The following is a 24,603-nucleotide window of genomic DNA, read 5'->3' on the forward strand; positions in this document are numbered from 1 at the left end:
ATTAGTTTTATTGTATCGTTTTGTCAAAACAAGTGTATTACATTTCTTTTGTAACTAAGTAATACCATTAAGTGAAGTTCCTCTTCGACAGCGTTCATTTTTTTTTTTGGCTGGCAACAAAGCGACGCCGACTGAAAGATAAGTGTTTGTTTTTTATTAGCAGGTGCCAACCTCTATTTGTCTAGCACAGGAAATGACCCAGTCAGAATAATGTTAAATGCACAACCCCTAACTCATATTTAGAGTATTATTGTATGTTAAATTAACGAAAATTAAAAAAAAAACATGAATATTTTTTACGAAAAAAATAGTGCAAAAAGAGTGAATGTCAGGAATAATTGTATTGTTGTGAAAATTGTTGTTAATAATGTTTTACTTATGTAATCATAGGATTGTGAAAATTGTTTAGTTTAGATTTGTTAGGCTTGTAACTCCAATGTCAATTATATAAAAATATTGTAGAAACACATTTAAACTTTCGCTTTTACAATACCATTGTGTACGAGATTTTTTGTGTCTTGTACGAGAATTTTCGCTCCTTGGTACGAGATATTGACATTTACAATCTGGCAACACTGGGTAACACTGGCATTTTTGTTTGCTAGTGAAAAAATGGCAGTCAGCCAGGGAATAAAAATGTATATTCTTTTGTTTTTGTTTGTTTACGTTATTGAAAATTGAAATATGCTCTGTGTAGTGTTGGAAAAGGTTATACTTTATGAATTTTTGGTCAAATATCTGGTCGTTGCTGGTGTTGATGAAGTGACAAGAAATGTGAGTTGGTTAATGGATTAAAAAATAAACGTTCCATTAATTAGAAACATCAGAGAGCCCCTTGAAATCTTGAAATTCTTAAAATTGGGCATCAGCCCGGTGGCACGGAGTTTTAACCTCAATTAAACTCCTTTCAATCCCCCTTTAAACATTTGCACCTCTTTTCTTTCTTACCACATTCTCTTCAAGCTTGTTACATTCACTCCCAAACGTTACCAAAAAAGTGTGCTTCCCTCATTCTGTTTTCCTCCAAAACCTATAAATCCCATTGGACAGTGTATCTTGCCTCCGCCAAACCTAAATATCCTCACCAATATTTCTATTTCCCTCCTATACTGTAGTATGACCAACTCCAAGTTGCCATCCATTACAGATGGCCCATGCATTTCACATTTCCCTCTATATCTGGCTTATGTGATGGACTTTTTTGTATTGGCTCCGCTATAAACTTCCACCAAAACTGCTGTGCGAGACTTCATTCTAGTTGGTATAGATGTTTTTATAGAATAACCTAGGCTATAATTTTATCCATAGCATCTACAATGGAAATATAAACTTTGTTTCCTGTGGAAATGAGTACTATAAAAGGTATCATTATGCTTTTGGTTTTAATTTAGTACCTCATAAGATCCTGAACATAACAAATCCTAGTGATAATAATGAATAATGATCAAAAGTTGAATATAAAACAAATTCCACAAGACATATAATTTCTTTGTATTGTGATATTTGATATTTCCAGGACCTTTCAATGTACTAAATTCAAACCACATAGTCAATTATTTAGGATCATGCCACCAGGATCAAGGGATAAACTTGCATACGTGATACGGAACAATTACCAAGGCACCTGTTTCAGTCTATAGTTTCTGCTTATTTAACTTAAACTCTTGTGTGTTTGTGTACTAGAGATTAAAATAAATTGTATGCAGTGTTTATTGATTCAAAAAATCATTTACAAACTTTAACATTCATTTTTTAAAATCATTATGAGCCATTACAATATTATGTCTTCTAACGTAACAAGTTCTTGGTGAATATTGCGGTAGAAAATGGATAATTTTGTAGAGTAACAGCTTCTGGGAAACATTCTACATATTTTTCAAAAAAATCTTTTATTAGCTATCCTTTTTACTTAATCATATTTTTTATTTAATAATACTATTGTGGGTGTGGATTTTATTTGTCTGTGTTGTTTTCAAGTACATTATCCAAATTTGTCTACCTGCATGGTAGGAATGTAGGATAGGTTTAGGATAACCTTTATTTTTACTTTAAACTGTAATTGAGTGAAATTGTTATAAAACTGGACTAATTTGAAGTGCATTTCAACCAGGGTCTGATTTAAACAGCAATAATTTAAACCATGTGGTTTTTATAAAAAAAAAAAAGAAATGGTTTTTAAAATCATGTATTTTTAAATGTCTTACTTTTTTAAATCAAAATCTAATTCCACTCTAATAACAACCATAGTGTGCTCATTATAATTTCTTGTGAGTTATAGGAACAAAAAATTATATATTAATCTAGATCTTATCAGTTAAGTTAATTATCTAAATAAGATGTAAATTATACCCAGATAAATACTCCATTAAAATTAAATTAAATAGTGAACTGTAGTCAAAGTGTAAAAAATAGAGAAAATAAATAAATTTATTATTTAAAAAAAAATCCTATTCTGTGGGAAATTTTTGGCTGTACTGTAAAGCCCCGTTCTGTTGGAAACACCCATTCTATGGAGAATCCTCCTCCTGTGCGGAAATACCCTTTCTGTGTTATGTTCCAGTCATATGTGCAGATTTTCTGGACTTCAGTTCTTTGATGTTATAACTTTTCTGTTTCAACATGAGTGGCTGAAAGCCAGATGTTGAATGGCATTCATTTGTACGTGCTGAGAACCAAAATAACTAATGTAATACAAAAAAAAACAGTTTTTTTCCAATCCTGATTTCATTGCTGGAATAGGCTTAGTTTGTTACAAATAAATGTGCATAGCCTACTTATAAGCCTATAACTAGTTCTGTGCAGTGAAAAACATGACACAATTTGGAATAATAATTATGAAAAACTAATTAGATTATACAAAAACGACATGATAGTACTTGTCATCCCATAACACAATTTTCAAATACGCTCACAGAAATAAATGTAATATCATTAAACTTTATCTTTAAAATGCTAGTTCATTTATAAGCTATTTTCACGAAAGGTTGGTATGACACTCTTGTTGCAATTTTTAAATGCAGTAAATTGTATATATTCATAATCCCATAACATATTTGTTAATATAATTTTTTTGCTGTGGGATTAATTTAAATGTTAAAAATTTATAACCTATGACTCGATAGGCCTACCTAAATTATTACATTACGTTTTTTATATCTGAATATATCTCACATAATATTACAATATAATGCACATAGCAGCAGTCCAAGACAGTAGATTATTTAAAATGCACTTCAAAATATATCAAAAAACGATCCAAATGGGTGAGCATTTACAAATTTCACCACAGGTGATAACTCAAGATGATGACAGTTTTCTGATTGGCTAAAATTCCAATCTTGTAGGAAACATTCCACAGAATTTTAAACACGACCAATTACCAAAACTTCCCTGAAAAAGGCCAGAGCTCTGCAAAACCTTCCACAGAACCATCCGTACCTACTGGCACGGAAGCATTTAAAAAACCTTACAAGGAAACTTCCATCATGGCATACCTGCTTTAGGCACGGAAAAAATATTTATGAGAGAGTGCACATCCAAAACAAATATTAATTTTTTTTTTAATTCCTGGTATACTTCCTGGCAATTTTTATAATCAATCTGTACTGTACAAGTGCATGCACTATATGAATTAGGTAGTTAACAGTTTTAACCAGGGTATGAAAAAATCCTGATTTTTTTTAAAAATCAAAAAATTCAGATTTTTTTGATTAAAATCTGGTTTTTTTGATTAAAATCAGATTTTTTTGATTAAAATTTAAAATATTGTAAACTGTGTAATATACAGTACATTTTCATAACTGTTTTCATGACTTGACTTTGCTCTACAGTACAATTAATAACAGATTAATTCATTTTGTAAAGACAACTAGCCTAATTTTCTTTCTTTGAAATAACCACATTTTACATTGCATAATATTTTAAGGAAACATTAATGATGTCACATTATGAAAATTTTTAGTACAGTAACATAGTTAACATTAGTAAAAAAATATGTCTTATAGAAAATAACTGCATCATTGAAAATATATAATATTTAAATGTAACTGTCACTTCTGTCATTCCTTATAGTCTTATAGTACAATTGTTCTAAATAAAGTAATTTAAATCAAAACCACAATTTCCTTTTGTTTTTCTTCTCAGAATTGCACACATTCGAGAGTATTCAAAGTAAAACTTCTACATAAAATATTACTTATTAAAAATTTGAAACAAAAATACAAGTTTTGCAGCTTTTTCTGTACCCAGTCGATTTCTTAATGTTGACCACGGTCTAAGAAGGGGAGGTCTGGACACTCGCCAGATAAAAGTGACCACTTACTGTCTCCATAGTTCGTTCGACGTCCGCTATTCAACTCTAGCGCTAGGTGTCTTGCGGTGGAAATATATCATTAGGCGTTATGATGATTTTGTCAATTCTCGTGAAAAACAAACAAGAGGTAAATAATATACGATACAACGATAGTTTAAAATCATCGCCGGAGGACGCACAGTAACGTGATAATCGGGCATAGGGCCACATTTCCGCAACCTAATTTGTTAATGTCTATAAAACTTTAAAAAATACACTAGTTTAAAAAGGTAATTTTTATGCAAATTACTGGAAATATCGCAATGCCGTTTTGCAGAATGATCAAGAATCATGTAAGGAAGTAAAATAAGTTTTGTTTTTACTTTTTTTATTTCCATGGTGGCCCTATACTCCAAAATTACAAACGTAGAGAGTTACGACAGTATTTTATGCACTGCAATGAATTTTAATATAATTACACTATATTTTAACATTTAAAATTAAAGGCTGAATCAAATTACATAACTTGGCTGATTTACGTATTTGAATAACAATACCAAACCTGCATTTACAATACATTATTTGCTACACAAAGAAGTGCCATCGTCAATGTTTCGTGTCTCATGTCAAGTGTTGACGCTTCAGCTTGGGTGCATAGTAGGGACGTATTTTTTAAATTTTTTTTATTTACATTGCCCTACAATATCCAAATAAAAAATATATACGTTTTTATAAGTTGTCGAAAACAAACAAGACGCACATACACAGCAAGCAAAAATAATTTTGATAGCCGCATGAATGCACAGGTATTGTAATGTAAATTACAAACTGCTATTACTCCTAAACGAGTTTGAATTCCGTATCTGCGCCTTTTAAGATAACAAAGGAAAGATTAAAGCACTGAATAAAAGTATTTTGGGATTTAAATAATTTTTTTAAGGAAGAGATCGCACTCGTTTTGCAAATTTTGTATTTTAATAAAAAATGATGTATTGTCAAACTACTTACAAACAGGTATTATCAGGGTTGTGTTGGTCATTAATAAAATTCGACATCATACATTCCATTTTTAAAAAAGTTGGGCCTATACAAAAATAAGTAATCTTTAGACTACATTCATACAAATAATAAAAATTAACTTACTATTCCAATGACGTTTCCGAACTGATCTTTGTGTTCCTTTTTTTGTGAGAATGTCGTCTTCCACAAAATGTTTTTCGCATACATAATGGGATCTTTTAAGTACAAACTTGTCTCGTGGAATTGCTTTCTGCCACAATTGCCGAACATTGTCATCATTGGGAACTCGGAATATTGCAACTTTCTCGTCCGACTTTGCCTGATAATTTGTTTTGCACCCAGGTGCAACACAAAGGTTAGGCATTTTCACAATTAAAATAATATACGCTTATTCTCTTTACTAACAATCAATGCTCCTTGCTCACAATGAAGTTCCTGCCAATGCCAATGTGGAAACTATACTTCGTAACCTAATTGACCTAATTTATGAAATAATTCCCAAACTTATAAAAAATAAACACATCCAATTTAATACTGTATAGATATCTGGAGATTAATGCATTTTAAACATTTAAATGAAAATTTAAATGATTATTATGTTGAGTTGTTCATAACAACAAAGCTTAAAATACCACCGCAGAACAACCAGCGCTACACGTCAGATGGTGGAGCGGAGCGGAACTACGGAGACATTAGGTGTGCCACTTTTGCATGCTGGCCAGGTTGGGGAGTGTCCAGACCTCCCCTTCTTAGACCGTGATGTTGACTGAACCAAACCAGACATACCAAAGAACTGAAAATTTCCTTCCTACAGTTCTAAAATTAGCATTTGACATTGTTGGAAGACAAACCTGTTGCCAAAGAGATATGACACACACACACACAACACAAACACTGAGGTAGAGGAGAGAAGAGAGAAAATGAGATGGCATTTAAAGTTACATTCCACCCACATATTTAATGTGTTTCAAAATAACTATAAATACATTGTAGAAGAAATTAAGTACCGTACTATTCAATTTTCATTCTATCTTTGCAGCAGTCAATTTTTATGTAAGTAGGCATGATTACTTGGTTTAAACAATACAGTATAGGAAATATTAACGTTCATATTATCATATTATAAATTGATTTTATTCACTGATTTAAAAAAAAAATCACATGATTTAAAAAAAATAATCACATGATTAAAATCATGATTAAAATCACGATTTAAATCATGCTGATTAAAATCAACATACCCTGGTTTTAACTATTAGTTATGTTAGGTCAGCTACATTAGGTAATTACATTATAAATATTTCTTATGTACTAGCTAATGCCAGGCTGCTTTGCTATGCCTCTTTCAATTTTTTTATAATTTATTTGATATACAAAGCATTTCTCTCTATCTCCCTGTGTCCCTCTATAAATTTCACTATGACGTCGACCCAGGTGTCGACCCAGCTCTCACAGCCCGTTATGCCACGCCAACGCCTTCTCCTGCCCTGTGATGCGTGTGCGACGACAGTGCTGTGCGGCTAGGGCAGGGCAGGGAAGAGAGATTCGCGCGCCAGGGGAAGTTCAATGTAAATACATAAGAACCGGACGTGACTAATTATTGTAAATATTCTTTAACATTCTTTACTGTAAATAGTTTATTTTATTATTTGAAGTGTTATGTATAAGTTATGTAATAAGTTCTTGCTTGTTCACCGGGCACCAAGGCCGTGGCTTCCGCCTGTGACCAATGAGCGTGTTCCGCGGGCTCGCGGAGAGGGGAGGGACGCGGGCGCTCTGTCGCGCGAGGCGGGGAAGGGGGCAGTCGGCAGCTGGGCGCGGGAGACATTGGACGTGTCTGCGCATCGCTCCAAGACGGTGAGAGCTGTAATTCAGGCCTTGCCGAGGAGAAGGAATTTCACTTCCTACAGTCGTATTGTCATTCAGGCGAGAGTGTCACATCGTCATTCAGTCGTGGTTTGCAGTTTGTCATTCTTCTCACGTGCGTGTTTCTCTGGAGGTTTACGAGTCGCGGATTACTTTTGTGGACTGGATATTCGCCATTGCGCGTACAGTAATTTACGCGCCCTCCCGGACACTGCGTTGTCCGGTCAGACAGTCAGCTGATTGTGCGAGTCATAGCGAGTTCAAGTCTTGGCGGCGTGGGTAATGCTCGTCACAATCGGGACATCACGTATTTTTCCAATACAGTATAAGTGCGCGGAACCGGGCTTCGCCCTACAGAAACAGTCACAAGCGGAAACGCTGCAGCCCCATGTAAAGGGTTCGATTTACCGTATATAAAGAATCTGGAAACTGTCTTCGAGTGTGTCAATTGTTATTCTGGTGACTAAGTCCCTTGGCCATGCGGCCCGAACCCCCCTCTACCGAACACTGAGTAGCCGGCCAAATAATAGCATTCAGGGGCTAGTCGACCAGGTGACGACAACTATATTTATCTTTATATCGATCTATATATCTATCAATATCTCTCCATATCACTATATTGCAATATCCATATCTCAATCTATCTATATCTCTCTCTGCAGCTCTCTATATAGCTGTATACAAGCCTCACACAATATATATCTGTATCCCTCTATCTCTCTATATCTCTATCTATGTCCATATCTTCCTATCTATATCTTTATTTTTATAAAACTGAAGAAGAACATACAAATATTAATCATATTTTTATCTATATATATTTTTATCTGTCACAGGTGTGATATAGGTTGTATAAAAAAATGTGAGTATTTGAATGCAACGTTGTGTCAAAATTTTAAAACAATCTGAGAACTTTTGCAGATTTAAATTTTGAATTTTATTTATATAGTTAGATTATGTAGGTACTTGTTATTAATGTAGCTGACGTAACAACTTACATTTAACTTTGTAACAACTTGTGTGAAAAACTAGTTTTTGACATAGGTATATATTAAAGAAATCTATAATTGTTTCTTATTGTATATCCAGATGTAGTTTAAAATAAACTATTAAAATAAAGTAGCCTAAGGAGTATTTGTGACTTGAAACTGTACAATTACCTAAATATATTTGATTTTTAAAATATGCATTATAAAGCCTTGATATAAACAGGATTGGGAATATGAAACATTTTCCCTGGGAGCAATTGTTCTGTGTAACATATCCAATTGTATTTTAATGTAAAATATTAAATGTAAGTAAGCAGTTGAATGTGTTTGTGATACATAACTGTAAAATTACCATAATAGTACTTTTGAAAGTATGAATTATAGCAATTTTGTATAAACTTGAGGGCTGATCGCGCATTGCCGGTGATTTCGAGATGTTAACTATGGGCGCCACCACGTGGAAGGGCACGTGGACCCGGCGGAGTCTCTCACTCAGGGCGTGACGTAGCCCAAGTGGGGACGAGTTACCAGCCCTTTCTATCCTAGCTACCCAGACCTGGCCCGCTCTAGGCGTCGGGCACGCCACACTCCTAGACTCACTCACCACGTGATTAAATAAGTACTCACTTTATATTTATTCTCCAGATTTAATTTCACTAACACGTCTCTCTACACGCCCGTTACACGTTACACATTACACGGTTAAAAAGCCTGAGGCACGAATCGGTTTAGGTGAGGGCATGGTCCACACACGTGGCCATGCTGCAAAGTATACTTATTACACGGTGATGAAAAACTCGACTGAGACAATTAATTAATTAAACAGCCCGCTGACCGAGAGCTGCCCCGAGGATGACGAACGAAAGCGATTTAAAAAGAATTAACGATACAGAAATTACTTGGTCAGTGATGAACAAAGGTTGAGGTCCCCGGGGTGCTGGCGCGTCTGCTCTCGGTCAGTGATGAAGATGGACTGGGCTGAGCTCATCGCTCGCAGGTGGCAACATGGCGCCCTTCGCGCCAACACAATTACCGTTACTGTATTCTACGACTCCGTGCCCCGGCGAAAGTTGAGTAAATTACAGATAAACATTAAAAATATATAAAAATTACTGACAATGGAAAGTTTGTTACTATTTACTTATTTAATGATAATTCATATAAAAGCATTCCTACCCTCGTCCAAGTCCGTGCCTGTTCGGGTCCGCCCGGGCAACGTCTATAGTTATTTAAGGTAACCTATTTAAATTAAAGAAAACACAAGTAAATTGCACAACACTGGGGCAAAGACGAATGAAAACAAAAAGGGTTTACAAATAATATTAAAACGTAGCAAATTAGGGGTGCGGCGCACTGCAGCTAAGCGCCCTCTTGCCGGGCTAGACACACACGCACACACGCACGCACGAGCGGGAGGTTTGAATATAGATGGTGGTTGGGCGGTGTCGTATCGGGCTCAAAGGGGCCGCAGGCCCGGACGACGTCAATTGCCCCCTCCGAAAGTAGGCCGATATGACAGCGCCGTTTGACAGATGGTTGGGGGGCGTTGCCTGTACTGTTTACGTCGCGCACTCCCACGTGGCAATGTTGATGTTTACATTTGTGCGGACAGGTGGCAATGTTGACATGGCGGACGGACAAGCAATGTTTACACGATGGAAGGGCGAGCAATGTTTACATGACGGCGGCGAGCAATGTTTACAAAATGACAGTTGAGCAATGTTTACACTATGGGGGACGATACACACGGACAGAATGGGCGCTGGCTAACTAACCTTGTGGGTGGTGACCCACCAGTTGTCCCGAGCCCCAAATCTGCGTCAGCTGCGGCTGCTGCGTGTGACAGCGCGGCGGTGGCCAGGGCGCCGGCCGGCAGGGGCGGCGGCGGCCAAGGTCAGGCGGCTCGTGGCAGGCGGGCAGCAAGCGCGGGCGGCGCTCGGCACGACCCGGCTCAGCCTCGCCGACAGGCGGGCGCTTCGCGGCCCGTCGTGACAGACGGGTGACAGGTGTCGAAGTCCGGGTGACGGTCACGTTCGGCGGTGGGACGGTCGGGCGTCCCGGCGTCGTGGCGTCGACCTGCATCGCGACAGGCGGATGTAGGGAGCTCAGGCGACTCTTCACGGTGCGGCGTCCCAATGTTGCCAACTTGCGACATTTGGGTGGCGTCTCGTGCGGCAGGGCACTTGACCGGTGTTCCGGTACTGCGGCGATCGGCGTCGGAATCGGGCGTCGTGGCGCCTCGGTCGATTCTGGCGTCGTGTCAGGTGGGCATGTAGGCGGCGTCAGCGTCGGCGTCGCGCGCGTCCGTCTCTTTCGGTCCGGTTCATCCGTCTGTGCCTCGAAGCCAGGCGGGCACAGAGGAGCAAATCCAGGCGGCGGGGCGGCGCTCAGGCGTCTCGGCGTCATGGCCCTGGACATCGTGTCGCAAAGCGTCCTGTTTGCGACTGCGCCCTCTGGTAGCGGTGACGACGGCCGGATGACGTCGAAGCCAGGTGGTGGCGACAAGGTGACACGAAGCGTCGGCGTCGAGTCTGGTGGCGTCCGTGGCGAGTCGTGTGGCGGAGACGATGCGGGTTTCGCCGGAAATGACCTTGGTGGCGTCGGGACGGCGGTTCGGTGCGGTGGCGAGGTCATTCCGGCGTCGGGAGGTGTCTCCGACACGAGGCGGGTGCTGGACGGCGTATCAGACTGCGGCGGGACGGTCGTTGTCGGGCGTCGCTCGGTTGGCTTCGGCGAGTCAGGCGTCATCATAGTCGGGATGAGTGGCGTCAGGTCGGCGAAACGAGGTCTCGCTGGCGATGATGCGTTAGGACCAGCGTCGGGAGACGTCAGGTCGACGAGAGGTGCCGAGGTTGGCGGCTCCAGGACAGGAGGTGGCGGAAGCGGAATTGTCGGCGTCGGGACGGCGAGCGTCGGCGTCGGGATAAGTGGCGTCGGGTCGACGAAACGCAGTGTGGCAGGCGGCGGCGGGATCGGACTTGTGTCGGGAGACGTCAAGTCGATGAGCGTCGGCACGGCGGGCGTCGGCGTCGGGACGACTGGCGTCTTTGTCAGGGCGGTAGGCGTCGGTAGCGTAACACGTGACGGTGCGGGTGGCGTCAGGACGTACCTTCGTGGTGCTGGTGTCGGCGTCGTGCGTGAGGAGTCGGCTTGGTGCTGCGGTGACGTTCCGGCAACGGGCGGCGTCCCTGGCACGTGCTGTGTCGGCGTTTTCGGCGTGGTTGGCTTCGGCGTGAGAGGCGTCGTCGGCGTCGGAGTGAGCGGCGTCTTTTTCGGCGTGGTTGGCGTCGGCGTGAGTGGCGTCTTTTCCGGCGTGGTTGGCGTCGGCGTGAGTGGCGTCTTTTTCGGCGTGGTTGGCGTCGGCGTGAGCGGCGTCTTTTTCGGCGTCTCTGCCTCGTACTGCGCCTGGGTGGCTAGGTCGGCAGTGCATCGTGCGCACGTGAAGGTAAAAAACTTGCGCAGTATGGTCCATTCACGCTCGCCGATACAGCCACGATGCCACAGGCCGGCACATTCCTGGCAGCGGTAGCCCTCGCTACTACCTCCGGGACACGACCTCGCTCCACACTTCGTCACGCCGTGTATGCGGTACTCCGTACAGTAGCCACACTCATATCCGGCGGCGGTCCTGCCATACAAGTCCCAACTCGGGCAGGGAAAGTAACACCCGATACACTCGTCCGGATACGGATACATGTCTACGCACGTGGTACTCTACACGCGAACAGTCCTCACGAACACATCAGCACTGTGTTACTTACTGCGCTCGGAGTCCGTTGTTTGTGCGCGGATTCCTGGAAGCGTGCGCTTGGCTGATCACGTGGCTGGCGCGCCAGAGTCCCGCTATGCGCTCCGCGCGAACAATAGTTCCAGCGCGAACTTTAGTTCCGCGCGCTCCGCGTAACAACCGCCTATCTCACACGCTCGTACAGGTCTGGTTTTCGCGGAAGATGTAACTCGCCCCACGCTCTTGGGCGCCATTTGAGGGCTGATCGCGCATTGCCGGTGATTTCGAGATGTTAACTATGGGCGCCACCACGTGGAAGGGCACGTGGACCCGGCGGAGTCTCTCACTCAGGGCGTGACGTAGCCCAAGTGGGGACGAGTTACCAGCCCTTTCTATCCTAGCTACCCAGACCTGGCCCGCTCTAGGCGTCGGGCACGCCACACTCCTAGACTCACTCACCACGTGATTAAATAAGTACTCACTTTATATTTATTCTCCAGATTTAATTTCACTAACACGTCTCTCTACACGCCCGTTACACGTTACACATTACACGGTTAAAAAGCCTGAGGCACGAATCGGTTTAGGTGAGGGCATGGTCCACACACGTGGCCATGCTGCAAAGTATACTTATTACACGGTGATGAAAAACTCGACTGAGACAATTAATTAATTAAACAGCCCGCTGACCGAGAGCTGCCCCGAGGATGACGAACGAAAGCGATTTAAAAAGAATTAACGATACAGAAATTACTTGGTCAGTGATGAACAAAGGTTGAGGTCCCCGGGGTGCTGGCGCGTCTGCTCTCGGTCAGTGATGAAGATGGACTGGGCTGAGCTCATCGCTCGCAGGTGGCAACATGGCGCCCTTCGCGCCAACACAATTACCGTTACTGTATTCTACGACTCCGTGCCCCGGCGAAAGTTGAGTAAATTACAGATAAACATTAAAAATATATAAAAATTACTGACAATGGAAAGTTTGTTACTATTTACTTATTTAATGATAATTCATATAAAAGCATTCCTACCCTCGTCCAAGTCCGTGCCTGTTCGGGTCCGCCCGGGCAACGTCTATAGTTATTTAAGGTAACCTATTTAAATTAAAGAAAACACAAGTAAATTGCACAACACTGGGGCAAAGACGAATGAAAACAAAAAGGGTTTACAAATAATATTAAAACGTAGCAAATTAGGGGTGCGGCGCACTGCAGCTAAGCGCCCTCTTGCCGGGCTAGACACACACGCACACACGCACGCACGAGCGGGAGGTTTGAATATAGATGGTGGTTGGGCGGTGTCGTATCGGGCTCAAAGGGGCCGCAGGCCCGGACGACGTCAAACTGAATATGCAATATGGAACAATTATCAAGAAATCAAACAATCACCAACATTAAAAAATACGAAGAAACTTTAAATAGCTCACTTTTTCAAGTATTTACAACCGCTCACAACTACTTTCATATTTCAACAACACAAAATATAGCACAATTATTGAACGTCATATTCAACATAGAGTAAGATCCCAGAGCGATATGACATAACTTATTTTCACGCAGATGAAACCTTAGGTTCTCAGTAGCGTCTCGTGTGCTTTGAATACCTGCGTGCTTGTGGAGCTCGCCCTGTGACACCTGGGCAGGTACCAGCTGAGAAAGTTAACTAAAAATAAGAGTTATTTAACTTAAATTTATATTTTGTAGAATATTATTCTGAAGTCGTATCATAAGTGTCAGACACTTATTATGGACCAGAACTTTTGTCAGATGCTTTAAAGCTCCACAAAAAATAAATGAACTTTACTTATTTTTACATGTCTGATTTTTAAATATGTTATTAAAGTAACTATTACAAAGTTATATTTCATCGTCAGACAAATTGTAGTGACCAAACATCCCCTAAACACAAAAATTATTCAGCCAGGAGTACGAGCGCGAGAGCACTATGCATGCGTTTCAGAGCGAGTGAGACGTCCATAATAACTCTGTTCCCCTTCTTAAACTCACAATCTGTTTCAATCTACTGTGTATGTTACCTTTGCACGCAACCTATAATATACAGAACCTAAGGTTTCATCTGTGTGAAAATAAGTTCTGTCTTATCGCTCTGGGATCTTGGACTAACATGACCAGGGTTCAGATTCCTCCTTAATTGCCTTAAAAAGTTATTAATTTGATTTTTAATCCTTCAGGGCCATTAAATGTCCTTAAATATCAGTATCCATATGTTTTATCTCCTGAATTAATATGTTATTCAAGATGCATAAAAATAAAAATAAAATGCTTTTTTTATTCCGTAGCAAAGTAATGTTTCACCTTGCTTTGTGAGTGTTTTAACAATGGCATTTAGCTCATCAGATAGTCTTTGTACCTGCATTGCTTTTGTCATTTGTGAAGCAGCTGATTTTTCTTCGAATTAATGTGATTCATATATGGTAAACTATGAGAAAAAGAATCAATTGATATTCATGTAGGTATATCTGAACACATCTAAATCCTCAAAGGGCTCCTTAATTTTTACCATTGGAAAAATATACAAACTATGGCATAAACTTAATATCCTTCCAGGAACATGTTACTGGAAAGTTATTTTATCTCAAGAAATTAATTAAACCAAATTATCACTGTGCCCTTTTACAGAATGATTGGACAAATATCAGGAACTTAACAAAAGGATTTTTGATTTTTTTTTTATTAATAATCACTTAATCAGCCTAACAGTAATAACCTCACTGTATTGTGTTATCTACTGCGTCAAAGTGGTTCTGGATGGATGTGCTCGCTAAAGCATCACACACATGTTGTGAAGGGCTAGAGTTTGATTTGACAGCTAGTGAGGACCAAGTCGGTTTCCAGGTGGTTATGAGCCCACCCTGGTTTTCACTTTAACAGTAATATAATTCTTGTTGTATTGTAGCTATACCCACATTATATATATATATATATATATATATATATATAAGTATATTTTTTACTGCTATACTGTATCTTAATGATTAATATCCTGCTAACAAGTAAGTTGCTAATGTGTTGGACATTTTACTTCCTTCTAAAGCTGCTAGAGTGCAAGCCAGGCTGTTTCTGCAGTTGGAGATGACTGTAAAGAATCTAAACTTTCTTTATATTTCATGATAAAAATAGAGCTCTTAACTGCACCCACAATTTATGAGTTTATCAATTAAAATATTTAATTAATATATATAGTTTTCTGACTAAAGCATTTCAATCAGGCAGTGCAGAATTCATTATTCATACTGAGTTCCTTAATGAGTTTATGCTGATCAGTAACCTTGGCCCTAATGGTAGACGAGGGAACAAGCTGTCGTGCACTACCTGATTTATGTTTATAGATTTCAGGTATGAAGTATGCTGACTGATAAAGAAAAAAGTGATTGTAAGGATTTGTTATCATGCCTGTCGATCAGCGACGTCTATTGCCTGGTAGCCACTATAACAAGTAACATGGTTCAGCCATGTGATGTTCAAGGTAATGGAATTAGTGTTAACCTTATTTAACTACTTAATACCAACCTTGCAGTCACTTGTGCATAGCTTAAAGGTTTTTGACATTGGGCTTGTAGGGGATGTAAGGAGTTAGCTTTACCTTGATTTCTGAAGCTTGCTTCCTTGATCAAAGAATAAAAGTAATGTGGGTAAAAATGTAACTATCTCCTCATAAAAATTTATCACTAGTAATATGTTATTACTTCCCACTGCAAATCTATGCAAATGAATACTATGTCTAGGAGCCAGAAAAATTAGCATTTTGCTGTAGATACTTTTTTTTTTTTTTTGGTAATTTACTTTTGAAATGCTTTTGTTTTTTCTTACTTTTAACATAAATGCTATTTTAGCTAATTTACAAAATAAATGTTCTTTTATATCTTAATTAATTAAAATGCCATTCCTTTATAAAACATAGTTTATAAAATTACATTCATTTACAAAATTCCCTTAACAAAGAGCACTAAAATTTATTGCTACACTTTTATTTATAACTAGCAGAACCCTGCGGTGTAACCCATGTTAAATTTGAATTATATCAGATCTACATATTCCCATATAACCTTCCACAACAAACTTGTCTATTTAACAATTTAATGTTTGTTTTTATTACAAAGTAACTATTGGTTTAGAGCTCTGTATCAAAATATATTGGTTTCCTGAGTTCCATCTCGTGATAAACCAACATATAGTTTTCCATGGGAGAAACAATGTAGTTTTTACGGGAAAATGGAACAGTTTTAAACGTATCGCCAAGTCCAAGAGGATCATTGGAGTCCTCGGGAAATGTGCCAACTGGCTGGCTGCTGGCCAGTGAGAATGGTCGCCACATTTAAGTTGTCTTTTAATCCCTTTATTAGTAGCCTTGTGCCATTGCACATATTAGGTGCCTTAAATTTCTTAATAATAGTTTGTGAAGTGGCAGGCCAGATGGAATTGGTGAATTTAAAAATTCTCGTGGATAGTGGACTACGCTTCATTATTGACACTGCAAACTGCATCAGCCAACTCGTAGTTTTTGATTTGGCTGGGAACTTTTTGTAGAGTTAGATTGATGACATCGTTAACAGTGTCATTTCTAGGCGACGCTATTGCCCTTGAACACAGCAAATGAAAGTCTCTATCCAGTAGTTTTTCAAGGTCAGATGTACTGCATCTATAAGATGCTGCAGGCTGTAAACTATTTGATGTAGTGTCTAATGTAGTACGATTTCAGCACATTTAGCATTAAAGTTTGGAGAAGAAAATGCTCCTTCTCCAAGGTTGAGTAGTAGTTGTGAGAAATCATTATCCATGTTTCCTCTAAGATGGGATGTCATGTTTGTTCGTAAATTCAGTCTCTGAATGGAACTCCATAAGCCAGATGGTTTTAAGCATGCGTTAATGATGTCTGCATGTGTCCCTTTTGTAATGACAGGGAGTGTCTGCCGAAAATAACCATCAATTACAAAAGTAACCCCACCCACGACAGCATCAAAGTTTCTGAAGTTCTTTAACGTTTGGTCAACAGCTTCAACATGGGCTCTATGACTTTAACATAGCACATTTGTCCCTTATTATCAATGATGCATCCTGTAACAATTTGCCTATGGACCCACATTCGAAGCTGGTCTCCCTAGCACGAGCTTGCGAAATGTGATCTCTGTGACTCACGAGATGCTGCATGGTTTCAGAAGAAGACTCGTCCATTCGGCATAACCTTGCTGCTCTCGTCTGAGATGTTACGTTTTTCTTTTAGGCATGTTGTCGTTATTATACAGTTACAGTAACTTTAACTATACACAAAACTTGACACACACTTTTCAAAAAACTTGATATATAACTTTAAAAAAAATTTCAATAAGATAAAACTAAGAACTTAACCTAAGTGAGTTTTCAAATTAAAGCACTGTCTATGTCATAGATGTACTTGTACAAGCACTCCATACTGATTTAACTATTCATAGAGATATTTGTAGAGATTATTTGAAAACATCTTGTAAAATTTCTTTGACTTTTAGCATAAAAATAGTATCTGTGGCTGGAATATTAAACTTAGATATGTGGTATCACTGACTTTCTTGTAAGGAAGTTGTAAAGTTCAATATTTCTGCTATACATTTTATTTTTTAATTTGCTATACATTTTATATATCTTTATTTCAAAATGTTTAGGCAGCACAAGCAAATAAATCAACCATATGGCTAGTTTTTTACTGACTTCAATTAAAGTAATTATTATTTCTTATTGAAAACTCATCTTTATCAGAATAAAAAATAGCCTATAGCACTCATGATAATGTAGCTTCCCATTTTTGTGAAAGAATAGTATCAGTAGTTTCATCCAAACTTACAAACTTTACTTCTTTATAATATTAGTATAGATAGTTTTCAAAATTGTGTTATGCAATTTATAGATTCACACTTAGAAAGAAATAACCCTGTCTTTAAAACTACCAGGAACTCTACTTATCTTATGTTCATATTATGTTTATATGCGACACATGTGCATGTATAAATACATTTTTTTAACATATATTTGTCACTAAAGAATTCACTTAAAATATAAACTCAACCTAATAAATTCATATAATTTGTAAATTACAATAAATTAAATCTGCAACTTAATGTTTGCCAGTATATTGCAAAACTGATTTTTTGTGGTTTTTATTTAGAAAGGCATTAACAAATTGTTTCATTTTTAAAAACTGAAATATAGTGTTATTTTAAGGTATATTTATGTATGTGAATATTTAATTTTTAAACATTCAAATGCAAATATTAGGCTAATTTTTAAATACGTCTCATGAAGAAGATAATTTCACAACAATACTTGCTATTTTTTGCAGCTCCTTCTTATGTCTTATTTTGAAGATTTGGAGGAGTAACTTGCAGGTTATCAAAATGACTTAGTAATTGATTGTATTTAGAGTATGGGCCCTTTAATCTGGCTGTCCGTGACCACAGCCATGTCGGATTAGCAGTTTTGTCAGTTAATCAAACATCAATATGGTTTTAATGGCATGACAAAAAAATTAAAATACAATGATATTTAAACTGTCTTGTAATAAGCTGCTGTACGGCAAAAAGAAATACACATAAACACAGCAAACTAAAATTGGGGGCAGTGCACTGGTGCATCTTAGTGGTCAAGACCAACAAATACCAGAATCCACCCGAAAAATCTATATGCAAGTGGCTGGATCGGTGCCGGATTACGGAAAATGCAGACCTGAAGAATGCTAGACTAAGAGCGCTGAATGTACGGAAATAAATTTTAACAATTGGCTGGTCTTCAGTTTTTTGGAGCTATGCTTGTCCAATCTATTATGTTTAGCTAAAACCTCTAGAAACAGAGTATAAGGAAGGCATTCTCCATAATGCCCTAGAAATCACTATCAAATATGGTCATAAGATAAGTGTTAAAAAATTATTTTTAGTATCTGGTAAACATGTTCCTTGTTTAGTTTTTGTCTGTCTTAAGGGCCCTGTCTACCAGGGCACACACATATATGTGCAGAGCTTCAGAAAAACCAAGCAATTTGATTGAAAACTGATCCAAGATGTCAGAGTGGGGTCTGTTAAGAAAAGCATTTAAGAATACACTGATGGAAGATGTTTTTTTTTTTTATTTTTTTTTATTTTTAGGAGAGTTAAAATAGTTAAAATGCTGGTTTAGTCTTAAAACACTCTGTACTAATTTTTCAAAACACTCAAGGGAGCTGCAGCTGCATTACACTTTGTTATTTCTCCACCATATAATGTTATAATTACCACTGAAATCTCATAGTTGACCTATGCAGGACAAGAAGACTGCACGCTAGTTGAAAGCCGTGCACTTAGAGGTGATACTGCACCAGAAGCTCCAGTGAGAGTTGCACCTATTATCCCGCTCCACTATCACGTATACACCCCTGACTAGGCGGACCACTTAAGCTGTTCAGTATATAGTCTGTTTGGTATTTTATATCCTTGTATGTGTAGTAATATTTGTGACATTTTCATTGTTTATGTAATTGTATTTTTGTATGGTGCCTACCATTTAAGGCTATGCAGGATAGGAATGTTACAAACTTAAATCAAAAACAAAATAACTGAATCACCTTCATGTATGAACTAATACTATCATGTTTTAGTCGATTCTGTGTCTCAGTTGAAATCGCTAACGTATGATGCTCAAATGTGGCTAGGTTGCGGGTTCATTTTGTACCTCTATCATAACTCATTGTTATGAGGACTCAAGTGGTTCGGAGCCTACTTTAAATAATCTTTGAGGTCTAGTGGCCTGGATCCTTCACTTATCTACGTAGTCATATTTTAAATTTTAATGGTATGAAAGATCATTTTTGGTTTTTTTAATATCGGTGACATTGTTCTATAACAATGTAGTTAATAGCCATGTTGAAAAATACGTATTGTCGAGTTGCCTAATTGTACTAATTTTTTTTGTTAAAAGTTCCATATCATGTATCAAAGTTCATCCCTTGATCCTGATGGCATGATTCTGTATATTTTGATTCTGTGGAACATGATGTTTGCTGTTTTTAATTTAAATGTCAAAAGACCCTGAATATAACAAAAACTTGTGATATAACAATGAATGATGATCGTAATTTCAATACAAAATGTATTTTCCTTTTTAATCAACTAAGATCATAATTTTTTGTGATATCACAAGTTTTGTAATGTGCAGGCTATTTTGACTTACTAAATTAAAACAGCAAGCGTCATGTACCACAGGAACAATATTTGCAGAATCATGCCATCACGATAAAGAATAAACTCGGATACATGACATGGAACAATCACTGTTTTATTTTTCTACAAATAATTAATATCTAAAAATCTCAAAGCACTATAATTGGGTATGGTTCATTGAAAGAGAAAAAAATTCTGTTGATAAGTGGTTCATCAAAAGAATCCATTTAGAATGTATATTTAATCAGTACAGATCGTGTTAGTGCCCATCCGACATATTGTTCTGTTATTGGCATACTTTCTTGTTAGTGCTGTACTTTCACCTACAGCCCTATTTCCAGCTAATTTTTTTGCTTTGTTGTTCCGAACTAACATATTTGTCTTGAGCTACTGGATTGTAAATGGATATTACCTTGTTGATTTACAGTTAGATTAATTTTTGCTTTTCTTACACCTTTCAATCTTCTCCATTGCTCATCACACAGTCAGTATTTCGGTTCTTTTTAAGAGGAATGGTTCATAAAAAGGAGACCATGCCCCACTGGTACGTACACCCTTTCTCTACTTCTTGCACCTCACCACACGCTAAGAATGTGAAATAATTCAGGTCCACAATAAGTACTAAGTTGAAGACTGCAAGTAAAATAATTTTTCACTATTTTTATAAATGCAAACTTTTTACTTATTGATGGGAGAAAAAAACTTTGACATCAGTGTCACTGGTTTAATACCATTTGATGCAACATGTGCTGTAATTGAAGTCTGAAGTTATGCTATATAATGCTCGTCTGTATGTTTACAAATACAATATACTATTGGGCAGTAGACCTTAAAAACTATTTTTTTATTTTATTTTAGAAGCCATCAACTGTATTCTTCAACATACTGTATCTGTAGAAAGTTTGCTGATGAGGAAGAAAGTATCAAGAGACATGCTATTTAAATATCTGCACTGTAAAAAAGTTGATGTGGATCCAACTTTGGATAAAAAAGCCCTGGTGTCAAAAGTTATCGATTTCTGGGGTGGAAATTGTACCGTAAGTATATTCTGAAATGTCTTGGCAGGGTTGGTCAGTTAGTGTTTATTTGTTGCAGTAAATAGCAAAAGTGTGGTTTTATTGTCGTAGCCTACCTTACTTTTTGTGTGATGCACGATAGCCTCATGGTTTTGTTTTTTATGCAAGCCATAAATAGTTTGTATGAAAACAATTTAGCTTGAAAATCAAAACCAGTTTGCCTAATACTGCCTCACAGTTATAAATGAAACTCACTAAACAGTGGCAAATTTTGCTGTTATGAGAAGTATATCCTAAAATCCACAGCATTATACAGTATGTTTTTGTATTTGCACAGACTTTTTCCTTCCTTTCCCCTCTCTCTTCATTTTGACTAGGTGCACCTGACAAATGAAGAGAATTTAACAAATTCCTACTTGAATACAGGATTCTGTAGGAGTGCTGCCCATATTTTCAGTTGCATGAAAACATTGCCTTTAAGACCGAATAGTAAAGAGAATAATTTTCCAGGAAATATTTGCAAACTCTATTTGTGTGTGTGTGTGTGTGTGTGCGTGCGTGTGCGTGCGTGCGTGCGTGTGTGTGCTCAATGGCTGAGGTAACTTACTAGACACTCCAGCCCATTCGGCGACAGAAGGGTACAGATTTGAGTCCTGTTGAGGATTATATTTTTGAATTGGTTTGGACTTTATACAAAATTAAGTTTATACATAACACCTTTGCAACTTTAACAGAGGCGTTAATATTATGATTTGTCCAAAATCTCATTTTACTACTTAACAATAATAATTTTAGTATGGATTTTAACAAGTGAGTTTATGCGAACCCAGGTGCAAATCCTAGACCAGCCATCCTGATTTTATCCTTCAATCCAAGAAATGCAGGGATGAGTCTGTAGTACAGGGGTTGGAGGGTTCCTCCTCTATGTCCCTGATTTTTATTTCATGTTATTTATGGACGTAAAGTCCAGGGAAAACAACCCAGAATTTTATTAAATAAGATTGTTACTTAATTTACAATGTTTTTTTTAACAATGTTCAGATATTTGTGTGTCTGTCTTGGGTTTCAGGATACCTGATAAACACATCAATAATTATACTATCTGTTTTATTATTACTGTTTACAGTGTCTTGTATAAACAGTCAATGTCTTGTGTATTTGTATGCATCAAATGTAATTTTATGTGTGTGTAATTCTCTACCAGCCAACAGCTGTTGAATGGTAAGAAACAATAAAAGCACAAAAATTATTATTTTTGCTAAGATTTATACTCCTTATCTCATTTATGTTTCATAGTTACAATTTTACAAGTGCGAGTAGGGACATCCCCCCCCCCCCCCCCCCAGTGAGGGCTTTTTGATTCCAGGGGGGCTCTGATACCCTGCCCCCCCCTCCCTTTCGATTTATGCCCATGCTGCATACATTAAAAAGTTTTTCTTCAAACAGATTGTTTATAGTGCACATAGAACTGTTTCATTGCAGAAGTTTAACATGTACGACCACAATGTGGTGAGTGACTGCGTAACACCACATCTGCATCTATTTCATACCTGTGCAGTGAAAATTACTGGTGGTTATTGTGGTCATACATGTTCTTTGCTTTGCCATGGCTGGCTTAATTTAGGTTAAATTGTCGTAAATCAAAAATAGCGTACCTGCTAATATGTTTAGATTGTTCGCAGGTTCAACTGTACAGGAACACTAGCCAATCAATTGATGCAGACGAGCTGGCGGCGAAGTTCTCGGAGTGGTTTTACGGACTGCTGAACAGCTCCGTGAGCGGAGAACTTCAAACAGGATTGGGGGCGGAACACTTCTGGCCCAACTGCAACTTGGCCCTGAAGCTGGAGTCTCCGGAAGGCAACTTGGAACAGTCGGTCAGAGAAAATTCAGACGAAGCCGTGCATTTGCTGTGCACCACTTGTGTCGGGCACAGACTGTTGTTCAACCCGAACCTGACCCGGGACGGTGTGAAGGGCAGGATGGACTCGCATGGCCTGGTGACCGTGATAGCCTGCGGGACGCTACATGTGGGCAGCATGTGCGTGGGTGTGTTCGAACAGGCCTTCGGGCTGATAAGGGATCCTTCTGCACACAATAACTGGAAGATCAAGACTACAGAGCTGCAGATGAAAGCCATGTCTGTAACCAGTCTGCCAACTGTGCAAGCAGGAACATTAAACAGTGAGCTAAGTTTAACCAAGTTTTAGTTAACTGGCTAGAAAGTGTTAAAGTTTGAGTAAGTATGAACTTACAGGTGATTGACACTATGCTTTGTAATTTTGTTTGTATATATAATATATTCTTAAGTTACATCTTATGTGACCCTGGCAAGTTATTTAAAAAGTGAGGGTTGTAAAGAATACAGTAAACTCCCAATCATCTGCACTAATCATAGGGAGCAATGCCATGATTATTTCAATATTAATAATAATCAGCTACGATAATGGACATGCAGAAGTTTTTCAGAGCTAACAAAGATTTAATGTTACTTTATTGTAATATTTATTATGGTCATTTTGTTGTTTTGTACAAAAACAGTACCCAATGTGTTAATGAAACAAAATTGGATGTCTTCTAAAAAATTATTACCTCAGCAAGGCATGTACAACCTTTTGTTGCCAAAAGAAGCATAAATTTAACATAGAGCTGTGCTAAAATTAAGGAACCAGCTTGAAGTCATCTTCAGTGGTTTGTTGTGAAAAAAAAAAAAGTCTTCTGAACAAAATGTACCACTGGACAAGTGTACTAATTATTTCAGTAAACAAAGCGTAAGCATTTTTAATTTGTCTACGCTAGTTGAGTATAAATAGTCAAATTTGATTTTGTACCGTAACACACATACATATTTTAGCTGAATTTGTTGGACAAATCAAGTTTTAAGCAACATCTTACAAGACAATTAATAAATATTTGATTGAGGTGTGTATTATTTCAGTAGGTAAGACTTATCCTGAATTGGATAAAATCTAATATTTGGGAAAATATGACCACTTGTGGCCAAAAGAAGGCTGGCACATCTTCTAAACACAATTTTACCATGGACAGGCAATGTCTTGCAACAAAAAAAAAAACTAAAATTTGTTCTTTTCATTTAGAGATCAACAAGTTTAGAAAATTAATTAGTTTCATAATTAATTCTGAAAGTTGTTACAAGAAATATTTTTGGAATAAAATATTCAAATAATAAGGAAGTCAATTTAATAAGGTTATGTGAATAATCTGTATTATTAGCAATGTAAACAATTTTAAAAGCTCATTTTGGATTACGATAAGAATTTCTGTAAGCGAAAATCCACATTACAAAAGTTTTTGAATGACATTAATACTGAGGTGAATAAATAGTGTTTAATTTAAATGAGATGACTGAAACCCACATTATTTTAAGTCAACTACATACTTATCATTAAATCACAATCAAAATGTTTAATGCTTGATTTCAGTTCTTAATTGTTGAATACCATATCACCTCAAAGCTTTGAACAAAGAATGCCCTTGACAATAGGAAACTCAAA

At 38.0% G+C, this 24,603-nt stretch overlaps 1 protein-coding gene across 2 annotated transcripts; it reads left to right on the top strand.

Moving 5' to 3' along the window:
* Positions 1-582: 582 nt before the first annotated feature.
* Positions 583-23,898, top strand: LOC134543298 (uncharacterized protein C3orf38 homolog). Of its 2 annotated transcripts, XM_063388217.1 has the most exons (4): positions 653-774; positions 15,243-15,379; positions 20,931-21,109; positions 22,771-23,898. In XM_063388217.1, exons 2-4 carry the CDS (start codon positions 15,259-15,261, stop codon positions 23,296-23,298), a joined length of 828 nt encoding a protein of 275 aa, XP_063244287.1. In that variant the 5' UTR covers positions 653-774; positions 15,243-15,258; the 3' UTR covers positions 23,299-23,898. The 2 variants fall into 2 exon arrangements, with proteins under 2 accessions (XP_063244297.1, XP_063244287.1); XM_063388227.1 differs by lacking the exons at positions 15,243-15,379; positions 20,931-21,109 and having other exon boundaries at positions 583-774.
* Positions 23,899-24,603: the final 705 nt, after the last annotated feature.

Source organism: Bacillus rossius, chromosome 1 (assembly GCF_032445375.1).
Source record: "Bacillus rossius redtenbacheri isolate Brsri chromosome 1, Brsri_v3, whole genome shotgun sequence".
In the NCBI taxonomy this organism is placed as follows: Eukaryota; Metazoa; Arthropoda; class Insecta; order Phasmatodea; family Bacillidae; genus Bacillus; species Bacillus rossius.

Coding starts and splice junctions, on each gene's coding strand:
- LOC134543298 (XM_063388217.1), top strand. CDS start 15,259: ATGCTGACTGATAAAGAAAAAAGTGATTGTAAGGATTTGTTATCATGC. Junction 15,380..20,930: donor TCAGCCATGTGATGTTCAAG/GTAATGGAATTA, acceptor ATTTTATTTTAG/AAGCCATCAACTGTATTCTT. Junction 21,110..22,770: donor TCTGGGGTGGAAATTGTACC/GTAAGTATATTC, acceptor GATTGTTCGCAG/GTTCAACTGTACAGGAACAC.